We start from the raw sequence: 13,878 nt of genomic DNA, 5'->3' as shown, positions 1-13,878 counted from the left end.
ACACAGGAAAGTATCTCCATCTCAAGATAATAAAGAGCTGAAAAATAAGGCAGCTTACCCACTAGCTTCATCTTGGCACTGTAGCTCCCAAAGTATCTTTCATCGGTGGTGGGTGTGTGACATTCATATTCGCCAGCATCCCGGTCTTGGAGCTCTGTGATGTGCAGTAGAGCTGAATCCCCTTGGACCTTCTCTACATAGATTTCTCCGCTCCTGACACGCTGAGTGTAGATAGCATAAGGGAAGGATTGGTCCATGGTGCTGACTATTTGTACCTCCCGTTCTGGAGCTGATGGGAGATATATGGACCATTGAAAATTCTGTTCTGATGGTCCTTGGTAGCCGCTAACTTTGCACCAGATGGTGATGTGTGAATTTTCCGTACGGTACAGTGGGCCTTCTTGAACAGTAACTTGACGTTGTGCAAATGCAACTCCTGATGAAGAAATCAAAACAGATACATTTAGATATAGTTCCTTAATTTGGAAAAAAAAATCCAATATGTTAGTATTTCATATTTAAGTAGGACCTTTAACTATATCTGCCTCTCACATTTTTCAAAAGGAAAATGCATGCTCTGTAAACTTTGTGAAATAGATCTACTTAAGGGGGGGGGGGTAGATTTCTCATGTGCTATGCAGATCTGTGACAAAACATAAAACACGTGGCTTCCTTCTAATACTCAAATTACTAAATGACTATTTACCAACAGAATATAATCATTTGCAGAAATAGAATAATTCAAAGCATATCCAAGTATAAATGATTGAGGATGGCGTGATTTTAATAGTGAATGCAATCTATATATATAAATTTGTTAGGGGCATCCAACGAGGAAACAAAACTCAAAAACCCCCCAACGAAACTGTACCAAAATTGCCATGCCCATAACACAACCCACAAGGTACAAACATATCTACTCAAAATGAAAAACAACACAACAACACACTCACAAAACGGCAAAACAACTGAGCATGCGCATTGGTGCCCAGCCGCAAGTTCCCTGGCGCGCGCACACAGTTCCCTCCGCGGAAGCCATGCCTACTCCAAGCCCCGCCGCGCCGCTTCCCGCACACACACCCCCCCGCCGCACGCACACACACAACCCCACGCTCCATCACTCCCCCCGCCGCACACACACACGCAACCCCACGCTCCATCACTCCCCCCACCGCCACACACACACACATGCAACCCCACTCCCCCCCGCTGCCGCACACACACATGCAACCCCACGCTCCATCACTCCCCCCGCTGCCGCACACACACACACAACCTCACGCTCCATCACTCGCCTGCCCCAATCTTACCTCCTTTTACTTCACGCCACCTCCAAACCCCACCACACCCCTTCCCGCCCTGTCAAAATCCAGGAAAGACAGGAAGGAAGGAAAGAAGGAAGAAAGAGAAAGGGAGATAAAGAAAAGGGGGAAGGAAGGAAAGTTAGAGAAAGAAGGAAGAAGAAAAGGAAAGAAAAGGAAAGATGGAAGGAAAGAAAAGAGAGACAGCAGAAGAGAAAGAAAAAGGGGGAAGGAAGGAAAGAGGTAGAGAAGGAAGAAATGATAGACAGAGGGAGGGAAAGAAAAAGGGGGAAGGAAGGAAGGAGAGAAGGAAAGAAAAAGGGAATGAAAGAAGGAAAGAGGGAGTGAAGGAAGGGGGAAGATGTAGAGAAAGAGGGAGGGAAGGAAAGAAGGAAAGACAGAAGGAAGAAAAGAGACCAGAAGAGAAAGAAAAAGGGGGAAGGAAGGAAGGAGAGAAGGAAAGAAAAAAGGGAATGAAGGAAGGAAAGAGGGAGTGAAGGAAGGGGGAAAATGTAGAGAAAGAGGGAGGGAAGGAAAGAAGGAAAGAGAGAAGGAAGGAAAGAGGCCAGAAGAGAAAGAAAAAGGGGGAAGGAAGGAGATAGAGAAGGAAGAGGAGAAGGAAAGATGGGAGGGAAGGAAGGAAGGAGGGAAAGAAGGAGAGAAAGAGGGAAGGTTGGTCACAGCAATGCGTGGCGGGTAAAGGTTGTTATTTCTATGATTATTATGATGCTATTCTTCCTCTGAGACCCTTTTAGGGGGAATGGGAGAGGTGTCAGGTCCCGGAGGCAATGCATTGCATTATTGTTATTGTTATGATGGTGGTGAAATAAAAGGAAATAAAAAGCGAAAGAAGGAAGCAAACAGGGAGGGAAGAAAGGCAAAGGAAGAAAGAGGGAGGGAATGAAGGAAAGAGAGAAGGATGAAACCAAGTAGTGAAAGAAGGAAAGAAAGAAAGAGGTAGAAAGGAGAAAGAAAGGAGAAAGGAGAGAAAGGGGGAAGGAATAGGTAGGTACCTCTCTTTCATAATAGTCCAGATATCTACCTCAACTTTGATAAGTTTTACTATAGGCCACAGCAACGCGTGGCAGGGCACAGCTAGTGTTTTATATATTTTAATGTGCATTTTAATTTTAATTTTTTAACTTAAGCGTATCAACTTAGGTGTATTGTAGCTGTTAGTTGTCCAAAGGCATTGGATAGTTACTATATGTAAAGTTGCCTTGAGTCTCCTTCAGGGTAGAGAAAAGCGAGATACAAATAAAGTAAATAAATGAATAATAAATAAAGTGTGCCATGACATTCACTCTTTTTCTACCCCTTCTATCCCCCAGAAGGGAAAGTCATTCTTCAAAAAGTTATCATGGGGAAAAAGTATTTCCACTGAAGCTTTCTCACTAATCCTTGCTTCCATAACAAGGCAAACTGTACTTGGGTAATGTTTTCAACCCTGGCTCATCTCTTTCCACCTAGCCTAGGAGGGTATCTCTCTGACTGATCCAAGCTACAAAAACTGCTTCTGATGCTGAAGGTGCTTAATAGGTGGTGCTCCACTTGATCCATGCCAAGGAAAGAAAGGTACTTGTGAATGTTTTTAACCATTTGAAGATAGGAATTGGAAGCCCAGGATGAAAACTAGAAGTCCAAGGTGGAAGACAACCTAGCTAGCAGTCCTGAGTTACAAACATCTGGTTTACAAATGACTCATAGTTAAAAATGGGGGCAAGACAGCAGGAAGTGAGAGAAATCTACCCCTGGGAAGGGAAATTCACTACTGTAAGAGTGAATGGGGGGAAGGTATCTCAACTGAAGCTTTTTCACCAATCCTTGTTTTCACAAGCCAAATTTTGCACAGACAGCAAAACAAACATCACAGGGGTGTTGATCCTTCCATGTCCAAAGCTTGTTTATATATATGTGTGTGTGTGCGCGCGCACACATCCACGTATGTATTGTATTGTATATATATGACTGGAGTTACATTTTAAAAGTACCTATTCTGACTTATAAACAAATTCAACTTAAGAACACACCTACAAACCTGTTCATAACTTGGGGGCTGCCTGTATATATAAAATTGCTCTAACTGCTGGTCAGGATAGAACCTGTGCTATCAAGTCTGAGCCCACCAAGCGCTGTGTCATAAAATCTGCAACCAGACCCTATTTATTAATCTTTAAAAGCTTTTTAAATCTCCTTCGAGAGTCCACAAGGATGCTGAAAGTGGGACTTGCCCACATCATCTTCATACTTTCAGCACAACAGATGGCTTCAGTGGTACAGGTTAGTTTCATCTGGATCTGTTCAACATAACATACTAACATCCTCATGTAAAATTCAGCTCTAAGCCAAATATTATTGGTTGGAACCTCTGTACTGGAGAAATCATATTCCATGGCAATAGAAATTCACACATTCCTCAACTCAGAGAACATTCCCCAAGGCTATGAGAACACACAAGGGACAGGCATGTCAGTTTCATTTCTAGCAAATTGTTTAGGCAGCTCTTAATCTCCGTAGGACACTTGTAAAACCATGCAAAAGTGAAGAGTTCTGATGAAGATTACATATGAAAGTTCAGCTAATCAAGCAGATGAGCAGCTAGGCTTTTTATCCAAATAAACCACTCCCAGTTTTTTCAGTATTGGAGACAATCCAGATTCTTGGCAGACACACAATCTCACTCATGTCACCATTTTTCTAACAGGCTAATCTTGAAAGAGGATCTCTCTGCACTTTGAAAACAGAACATGGAGAGCAATACATCTGTCAACAAATCTAGTTAAGGGCATAAGATGCTCAAAATGATGACTGCATAATCAAGTTTAAAGGTTAAGGTCATATATCTTAAAACATTTGCTATACCAAAGGTGAAGAACACAAAGTTGTTGAGTTCTTTAGACACAAAACAGCTCCTGTTTTTAAAAATCCATCTCACTAAGTTATATTTATTTCAATCAGTGTGAAAATTTATTTATTTATTTATTTACAACATTTTTGCCCCGCCTTTTTTTCACCCTGGCAGGGACTCAAGAATGCTTACACTTAGGCAACTATTCGATGCCTTCCAAAACAATTGACAGTTAAAATAAATATTTAAATAGAATTATAAAATACATTAAAACATTTAAACATATAAAACAATGTCTTCACTGCTAACCGCATTATCCGAAGTCATAGTCTGGGCCATTTCAATAGTCATTGCACATAATTCCAATTGTATATATTGCATAGGATCTTCAAAGGTTTGATTTAAAAGCCATGTTTTAACTTTCTTACAGAAGGTCAGGAGGGAGGGGGCTGATCTAATATCCCTAGGGAGGGGATTCCACAGCCGAGGGGCCACCACTGAGAAGGCCCTGCCTCTCGTTCCCACTAGTCGGACATAAAAAGTAGGTGAGGCCAAGAGTAGGGTCTCTTCAGATGGTCCTAAGCTCCGAAATGGTTCCTAGGAAGATATCTCTTCGGACAGGTAGGGCTTTATAGGCTAAAGCCAGCACTTTGAATTGTGTTCAGTAGCAGACTGGCAGCCAGTGGAGCTCACGTAGCAGAGGGATTGTATGCTCCCTGTACGCTGCTCCAGTGAGCAATCTGGCTACCGCCCTTTGGATCATTTGAAGTAAAGTAAAGTTGACTAATTTAAGTTTGACTGATTTTTGATCCAACCCATTTTTTATTTGCTTAACTTGCGTCTCATGACTCTCCCCCATATGTATCTTGCCAGTGAGCATGGAGGGGTGAAACTAATTTGAAACTTACCGAAACAAAAGACTCAAACAAACAAACGTAAAGCAGAACAAAACCAATTAAAAAGCACTAAGCCCCATGAGCCATTGCTGTCTACATCAAGTATAAGCAGTGTGCCCTGGGATATGAGTTTTTAAGGAAAACTGCGAAGCTGGCAGACAAGAGAAGAGACAATTGATTGTCTGCTTCACTATCATTCATGTCACACTGGTAGTAAAGGCAGCATTTTATGCCACCGAGTTTTTTTCTCTAATAGCAAAGGGTTAGTGATTTAGACTATAACTCTTACTTTACCTGTTGAGTTAGTTCCAGAATACTATCAGAGTTTGGATATATTATTTGGGGGATCCCTAAGAGAGAGATTAAATAACTTTTCCAAGCTCTGATCATAGGTTTCTGGCAATGCCAGTCAACCTTACACTTATTTGTTGTCGTAACATACATGCACAGGTTTCAAAATGCAAATCTGGAATTTAATCTTTCTTGCTGACATTTTTAAACAAAATGAAACTGAAGTGCTGAAAATGAGTTGTTTGCCATCCATGGATTATTAGTTCAGTCACTCACTCCTGCTGGACAAGGGACTCCCCATATGATGTTTTCCCACTAGAAGCCTTGGAATAAGTCCAGGAGAAAGTGTTCTTACCCGTTCTAAAATAAATGGTGAAAAATTGCTCAGCTTATCCATCAGACCATGCAGCTAAACAGATGGAGTGCAATTCAACCTATTAGACTGCACAGAATACACTGCTGCTCCAAATGATATTTCCCCTCATTATAAAATAATACGGTTTAAGAGGAAGACAAGAGGCAAAAAAGTTAATAAATTTTGAGCTAATGGGTACTGGAAAGGGAGACTAAAAGGCTACTTTGCTGCCTATTACGCTAGATTGGCTAATACTCCAAGTTTCCATTTACAAGAAATAAAGCCAATTTAATGCACACTGAATTTGGATCTTTGCACTCAGGATTAATAGTGCAATATAATAGGTCACAATAAAGAACAAACGTCTGATATGGGTACAGCAACAGAAAAATATGTGAAATATGTTTCAAAAGCAGAACATGCATCCCACTGAGCTAAATACATCATTAAGGTTAGCGATTCAAGACATTTTCTAAATCAAATTGCTCCGAAGGCTGTTGTTTTTGAGCATGCATGCTCCTTTAAACAAGCCCCTTTTAAGCAGATGCTCTTCATCTCCACTAGAGAGAGAGGGAGAGAAAGAATGGTTTTGAAAAGGCTGGGTTACAATTAAGGTGGCATCTGGCTAATATGTCAATGACACAGCTGGCATCCAATTGCAAACTCTTAAACAATACAACAACAATATCAAAACCGCTGTAAAAATGGATCAGGCTGCCAAGCAGTATTATAATGGATTGGGGAGAAAAAAGAAACAGACTTCTGTAAGTGATAGTCAACAACAAAAGAGCAAACCCTAGAAACAGAAAAACTAATTAAAAACACACACAAGCCAGTTTTACTGCAATAACTATTTCAGTCATCTTGTTTCTTTACTACAAGAATGGGTAAGCCGAACCCTCCTGGTGCTTTTAGACCTCAACTTCAATTATGCCTAGTATTTATTGGCTATGCTGCCTATGACCAATGGAAACTGTGATCCAAACATGTTGCAGGCTATACTGTGAGCCCCTCTTTTGGTTAACGGATACAATTTTTAAAAAGATAAATTTGAGTATAAAAGTAAAGTTGGTCCTTCATAATTTGTGGGCTTTTCTTTTGCAGGTTGGATTATTTGTGAGACACAGACTGCAGCCAGGAAATCAGAAGACGTTTACTTCTTGGGAGGACCAATCTCGATAAAATAGTGAAGAGTAGAGACATCACACTGGCAATAAAGATCGACATAGTTAAAGCAATGGTATTACCCGTAGTAACCTATGGATGCGAAAGTTGGACCTTAAGGAAGGCTGAGTGAAGGACAATAGATGTTTTTGAACTGTGGTGCTGGAGGAAAATGAGAGTGCCTTGGACTGCAAAAATATCAAATCAGTCCATACTCCAGAAAATAATGCCTCACTGCTCTCTGGAGGGAAGAGTATTAGAGGCGAAGTTGAAGTACTTTGGCCACATGAGAAGAAAGGAGAGCTTGGAGAAGATAATTATGCTGAGGAAAAAGAAGGAGGGGACAACCAAAGGCAAGATGGATGGATGGTATCCTTGAAGTGACTGACTCGACCTTGAAGAAGCTGAGGCTGGCGATGGCTGACAGGGAGCTCTGGCGTGGGCTGGTCCATGTGGTCACAAAGAGACGAAAGCAACTGGATGAATAAGCAACAAAGCTGCTGCTTAACTAGCTGGTGTCTTCTCCTTTTCGGTCTTCCAACATCCAGAACTTAAACCAGTTTGCAGCACATCAACCTCCTTACCCTCCCTCCATCTCTTGTCCTGCCAACAGCACCATCCAGGTTTTAAACCTTTTCCCAGGCTATAAACCTGTTCACCCACTCTTGTTCCTCCTGTTTCTTCCCCTTCAATCTCAGCACCATCCAGATATTAAATCCCTTTCCAGGCCATCAGCCTGCTTGCTCAATGATGCTCTAAGAAAATGAAGGGATACGGAACCAGATCTTTCTAGTCCAAGACTGACACTGCAATTCAATATGCCACTATTTGTGTTTACTGTAACAATTATCAACCATAACTTAAAAATATATAGCAAGAGCAACATGTTTTGGCTTCTGTCTTCTTGAAGAACTAGAGCTGTGTAGTAGATGGCAAATCGGAACACTATGTTATCAGACAACTTAGTATATGACAGCATCATCCTAAGATGAGGTCATGAGGTGTTAAGTTTTTAGTCTATAGATTCAAAAATTCTTCCTTTTATGAAAAATGTCTGAAAGAGATTGCAGTGCAACGCACAGGAACAAATTAGGGAAGCCGTGATGTACAAAGCTTAAATGCCTGGCTACTGGCAACTCCAGGGTTTTTTAATTTGTTTTGTTTTTTTGGTGGGTTTTTTTGTTTTGGGTCAGGAGCAACTTGAGAAATTGCAAGTCGCTTCTGGTGTGAAAGAATTGGTCATATGCAAGGACGTTGCCCAGGACACACCCAGATGTTTTAATGTTTTACCATCCTTGTGGGAGGCTTCTCTCATGTCCCTGTATGGCGAGCTGGAGCTGACAAAGGGAGCTCATGCACACTCTCCCTGGATTCGAACATCTGACCTATTGGTCACCTGGTTAGAATAGATGTTCACACACACATACATATAGGCAAAGAAATTCCCTCTGACAAAGAAGTTCTTTTTTTTTTTTTACAAAGTCTTTCTGCATCTCTTTATCTAGTTGGAGAGCCCTGGTATTGGGAGGATGATGAGAAAGAGTGCGGCTTTTGCTGTTGGGTTGAAACAGTATGTCTGTAATAAACAATGCAATAACACTTAAGAAATAATATGATTCTACTCTAGCTGATGCTACTTACTACAACTGTGCATGTGCCTGTGTACGTCACTGAATGTGCGTGAAAAGCAAAATGGAAAGAAAAAGGATTAGCCTATCTCAACAGAATGCTAAGAAAACATCAATATATATGGCCATAAACGTGGAAATCATAAGAAAAGTGAAAGTGGATAATAGAAAAAAAAACACCCTGGACACATTTGGAAGCATTTTTGTGTTTATGCTTAGAAGATTGAAATGTTTATTTATAGAAGATATATCTGGACTGATCATTCAGTTCACATATGTATATTCTTGGAATAAAACCTTGTGGAAAACATAAAATTGCTCTACCCTTTTGTGGTGTAAGACCTCATTCCTAGTCTTTCAATTTTATTTCTATCTCTGCAACAAAAGTTTCTGTTAACATAATGCTGCTTTTTATACTCAGATATACCTGCGTGTATGTCAACAATCATGTTGGAATCACTTACTGTAGTAGTAGTAATAATAATAATACCTTATTTTTGTCTCACCCCATCTTCCAATATGGGACTTGGAGCAGCTAACAACATAAACGGCAAATATTCAATGCCAACAAGTACATACACACAGACATAACTTAATAAATAGCATTTATTACAAAGGCATCAATTCTGTAGCCCTGCTAACATGGCAGACACTGGTTACCATGATCCTGACCCTTCTTTCTAGTTTGGCTGCTGCCTGGAGAGAAAAAAATGGCTTTTCTAAAGAAGCCCATCCACCTTCATCCTCTCTTGCAGGACCAGCTAATGTCATGCAAGACCAAATAGGAATCTGTACCCAGACACCCAGCCAAGTAGCTGCTGGAGTTGGAGTGAAGACTAGTTATTCAGGATCAGCCCAGCATACGTATACTTGCCATGGCAGGCAGAAAGATCAAAGACTATTCTGCCCATTTTCCTTTTAAAAAAAAATCAAAACTCTTTGGTTATTTAAACTCTTTGAACTATTACAAAGGAAAACCTTTCCAAACTAAACATGAAAGGATTACAGCTGAGGGTTTGTGTGTGTGTGTAGCCTTTCTTGAGAACATTATATAGAATACTTTATCTTATTTCAGATGTACATTTAATCAGACGCACACTCATCTTATTCCTAGTTTATGAAAAGGCCCTTGTCCCTATTAAAAGTGGCCACTGCAGTCATTAAACAGAGAAGCTGCTGCAAGAAAAGTCTTAAGTTGATCCAGGTTTTCTGGGGTGTTTTTTTAATCAACACTTTGACTTATACTTGAGTGTGTGTGAATATATATATATATAGAGAGAGAGAGAGAGAGCGCGCAATTGCATTTCAGTTTATATATTGGATCATTTAAAGCAATTACATACTTGACGTTATAATGTGACCCAAACATATCTGTCCTCCATGCCACATGAAACAAAAACATTGGGGGAGGGGGAAGAGCAAGAAGAACAGATGGAAGGAAGAATCTAACACCCCAGGAACGCATCAACTTGATTTGACAGTAGGCTTTGAACAAATCCTTTACAAGAACATCAGAATACCATTGCCTTTGTATTTTCAAGTCACAGCCATGGTTTTTATACCCCAGACTTTGTACAGTGCAGCTTAAGGTTTGACACTAAAGCTAAGGCTAAAAACTCCTGAAATTGCAGAGTTTTTTAATGAACTGATTTCCCCATGAATGCCCAAGCTTTTCTTACTGAAAACAATTCACATAAAGTCCCTTTGTTGATATATTTACTACATAATGTATCTTTCTTTTGAACCCACTTCAAATCCTCCTACTTCTTGTTAGTTGATGTCAAGTTCACAATGGGTTAAACCAGTAGTTCTCAACCTGTGGGTCCCCAGGTGTTTTGATCTACAACTCCCAGAAATCCCAGTCAGTTTACCAGCTGTTAAGATTTCTGAGAGTTGAAAACCAAAATACCTGCGGACCCACAGGTTGAGAACCACTGGGTTAAACCCTTGTGCGGCTGAACTGCTGACCTGAAGGTTGGCAGTTCCAATCTGCGGGACAGGGTGAGCTCCTGCTTTTAGCCCTAGCTACTGTCAACCTAGCAGTTTGAAAACATGCAAATGTGGGTAGATAAATAGGTACCACTTTGGCAAGAAAAGGCAAACAGATGCTCCAAGTAGTCTTGCTGGTCACACAATCAAGAGGTGACAACACAGGCTCCTTGGCTTGGAAATGGAGAAAAGCACCTCCCCCAGAGCCAGAGATGAGCATCACTCTCAGAAGCCGGAAATGAAAGGAGAAGCCTTTGTCTTGACTATGTTTATGTGTCTCATTGTATGTGATTGTAAGGCACTGAATGTTTGCTTATGTCTGAGTCCCAGAATGTACTGTCATTCGCTCTGAGTCCCTTAGGGGAGAAGGGTGGAATATAAATAAAGTGTATTACTATTATTAAGAATGGGAGACCCCAAGTCACTCAGTTATCAACAGTCCTACTCAGCTCTTATAAACTCAGGGATGTGACTTCATTGATTGAGTTTGTCTTCCTCTTTTACGACTGCCTTCTACCTTACTAAGCACTATTGTCTTCTCTATTGAGTCATGTCTTCTCATGATGTGTCCAAAGTGCAACAGTCTTTAGCCATTTTGGCCTGATTTTCACTAGGACCCATTTATTTGTCTTTTAGTAGTCCCTTTTTCCGACTCCTCAAATGAGTTGATTTCCTTTCTGCTCTTTTTTGGCCACAAATAAAGTTTGAAAAGGTTAGGATTAGGGTTACTCTGCCAACTGGTTGTCAGAAGGGAAAAGAGATAGGCTATAATTTGTGAATAAGAATATGATAACAAAAAATGGCTCTGCGTAAACAACCAGATTCCAGAGAGGCACCATATGTAAAGTGTCTAGCATGATAATGATGATGATATATTTATTACCTGCCCCTCTTTGTGGCTTGAGATGAGGTACATCACAATGCAATCCCCTTATGCCTAACACTTAATTCAAAATGGTCCAACTCAGTTCATTCATGGCTAAATTGTTAATTATACATTGTTACTGATGCATATGGGATATTACAGAGTACAATTTTTTCCCTTCTCCAAGAAGCTTATGATCTTAAATAAAAAGTACAGTTCCTAACCCAGCTGCTCCCTCTACAATCTTTATCGTGCAGTCTGTAAAATCTTCCAATTATATCAGCTGAAATGACATTTTGCTACATGGAGAATCTCTTAGGCACAACTATATATCGCAGGCTCATTTCCTGACTACACCGGTTCCAATTCACAGGATTAGTTCTTCCTTGTTCTTGTTCATCTCATGGTTTGGCCGTAACTCACACTTTTCCAAGTTAAGCATGCCTGTAGCTGCTGCACAACACACAAACACTCCCACTCCCACATATATTGCCATTTCAGTTTCACAATAGATGGCATCGCATTACATAAAATAACTATAATTCAATTTGTTGTCAAAAGCGGAATCACTGGGTTGCTGTGAGTTTTCCGGGCTGTATGGCCATTTTCCAGAAGCATTCTCTCCTGGCGTTTCGCCCACATCCATGGCAGGCATCCTCAGAGATTGTAGGTCTGTTGGAAACTAGGCATAATTCATTTTATAGCATATCCCCATTCATCATTTCAAAAACTTAAACACAATGCCCAAGTAACATCAGGGTGTGGTAGCAAAAGTTACTGAAGAATACATAAAGACTAGGGGAGGCTGCAGCAGTTTGCTTTGGCTTGAGCCTCCTGAAAAGAGAAAGGTTGCACTTCCTCTCCTCTCGAGTTAATGTGAACTCAGCAATTGGAATAAGTGAAGTTCAAAGGGCCAAAGTTGGAGGACGGGGGGAAAAACCTGGGAAAATGTAAACATATCTGAAAAAGTGAGACAACAGAGGATTAACTGGAGAGTTGGAAAGGATATACTGGTACTTGTTTGTTTCCTAATGAAACAAAGTAGATTTATTGATTTACATATTTTGCACCCTGTTTTTCTCCCATATGGATCTTAAATGTCAGAGAAGAAAAGGCATCTCAAGAACGGGAAGGATGGTTTGTGTACAGGAGATATTTGTTCTGTGGCATTGTTATACAATTACAGTACACAAATATTACAGGAGTGGCCTTGAGTCATCTAGCAGGATTGGACATAAGGTGATATTCAGTGTCTGATATGGGTTGACATTGAACAAGGACTCCAACCTTGCAGAGTAGGAAAATTGTACATGTCCTAAAACTGTTGCCGTGGGGCAAAATGGCAGAATTTACGCCTGGTTCCTCCAACTTTGCTTTCATCATATCCTGTGTCATTAGTTCTACCCATGGAATGCAGACCCAAACATTTCACATGTATGTACAGCATTGAATTTTGCCTTTATTATGTTGGAAACCGCATTGAGTTCCCTCGAGGGGAGAAAAGCGGTATATAAATGTAGTAAATACATAAATAAATTTACATAATAGGAATTTCACTCCTCTGACAATAAAGATTCCCATGGAAGGACAAGCTGTCATGTTTGAATTGTTCCTATAAACATAAAACAGTTTTATCTAAATTTCAGTTCTAATCCTTGGCAGTTTTTCAGACGCATCCCTCCAGGTTAGGTTTAGCAAACTTTTTAAATATAGTTTGAATATACACTTGACAGTGAGGATGAGCACTTTTAATTGATTTGAAAAGCAAACACACAAAAAGGGGAGATGGAGGGAACTATCCACCACAGGATAAACTGTTCCAGACTAGAATCCCTTGTTAAATCAAGAACCCAGAAGCTTTGATCTTCATCAATTCCTTTTTGGCCCTGTCTGATTAAGAACTGCAGGCAAGGCTTACATAGCTAACAAGGAGAGGGAAATTTTATTTATCTGATTTCAGTATATCAGACTCAAGAGGGATTCATAATGAATAAAACTCTGAGATGAATCAAAGCAGAAACGTTATTTCATGTAAATATCTGTACCCTACAGACTTTAAGCTGATTGCAAGCCTTTATTAACAATGCAAATTATAACTAAGGCGACAGCTAGATATAGACATTTTTAGCCATTTTTTGAAGGGTAGGCTGGGAATAACGGCTATGATCTTCTGGAATTGTCCAAGACAGAAGGCTAAACTCTTCTCATGCCTTTCTGTGAACTTCAGCATTCTTTTTTCCTTACTCATAAGTTTAACGCCTGTCCTTCTCCCCAAATGATCTTGCCCCTCTAACCATAAGGGACAATTTCCAGTCCATATGGATTAAAACAGTGGTAGTAAAGATCGCAAACTAGGTTTCTCCCAAGGTACAATTGCTAAGAATGAGATGAAACCAACCAAGAATCTCATTAAGCAATGGATCCTGGACACAGAGCACCAGTCAGACCTAGCCTGCTCCCCAGTCTTTATTGTTAGGGAAGCCTATAGATACCTCACTGGCCCCATGGCATACCTAACAGACATGGAGGTGCCCAAACACC

General features: G+C 40.4%; 1 protein-coding gene across 3 annotated transcripts in view; it reads right to left on the bottom strand.

Annotated features, from left to right (window-relative positions):
- IGSF3 (immunoglobulin superfamily member 3) overlaps nt 1–13,878 on the bottom strand; it is a 162,042-nt gene that overhangs the window by 126,105 nt on the left and 22,059 nt on the right. For all 3 annotated transcript variants that reach the window (XM_060770566.2, XM_060770568.2, XM_060770567.2), the window contains exon 3: nt 59–436. In XM_060770566.2, the coding sequence (XP_060626549.2) occupies nt 59–436 (378 nt within the window). The remainder of the gene's footprint in view (nt 1–58; nt 437–13,878) is intronic.

The sequence above is a fragment of the Anolis sagrei genome, chromosome 3 (genome assembly GCF_037176765.1).
Source record: "Anolis sagrei isolate rAnoSag1 chromosome 3, rAnoSag1.mat, whole genome shotgun sequence".
Taxonomy (NCBI): domain Eukaryota; kingdom Metazoa; phylum Chordata; class Lepidosauria; order Squamata; family Dactyloidae; genus Anolis; species Anolis sagrei.
This window is presented reverse-complemented; position numbering and strand designations above follow the sequence as displayed.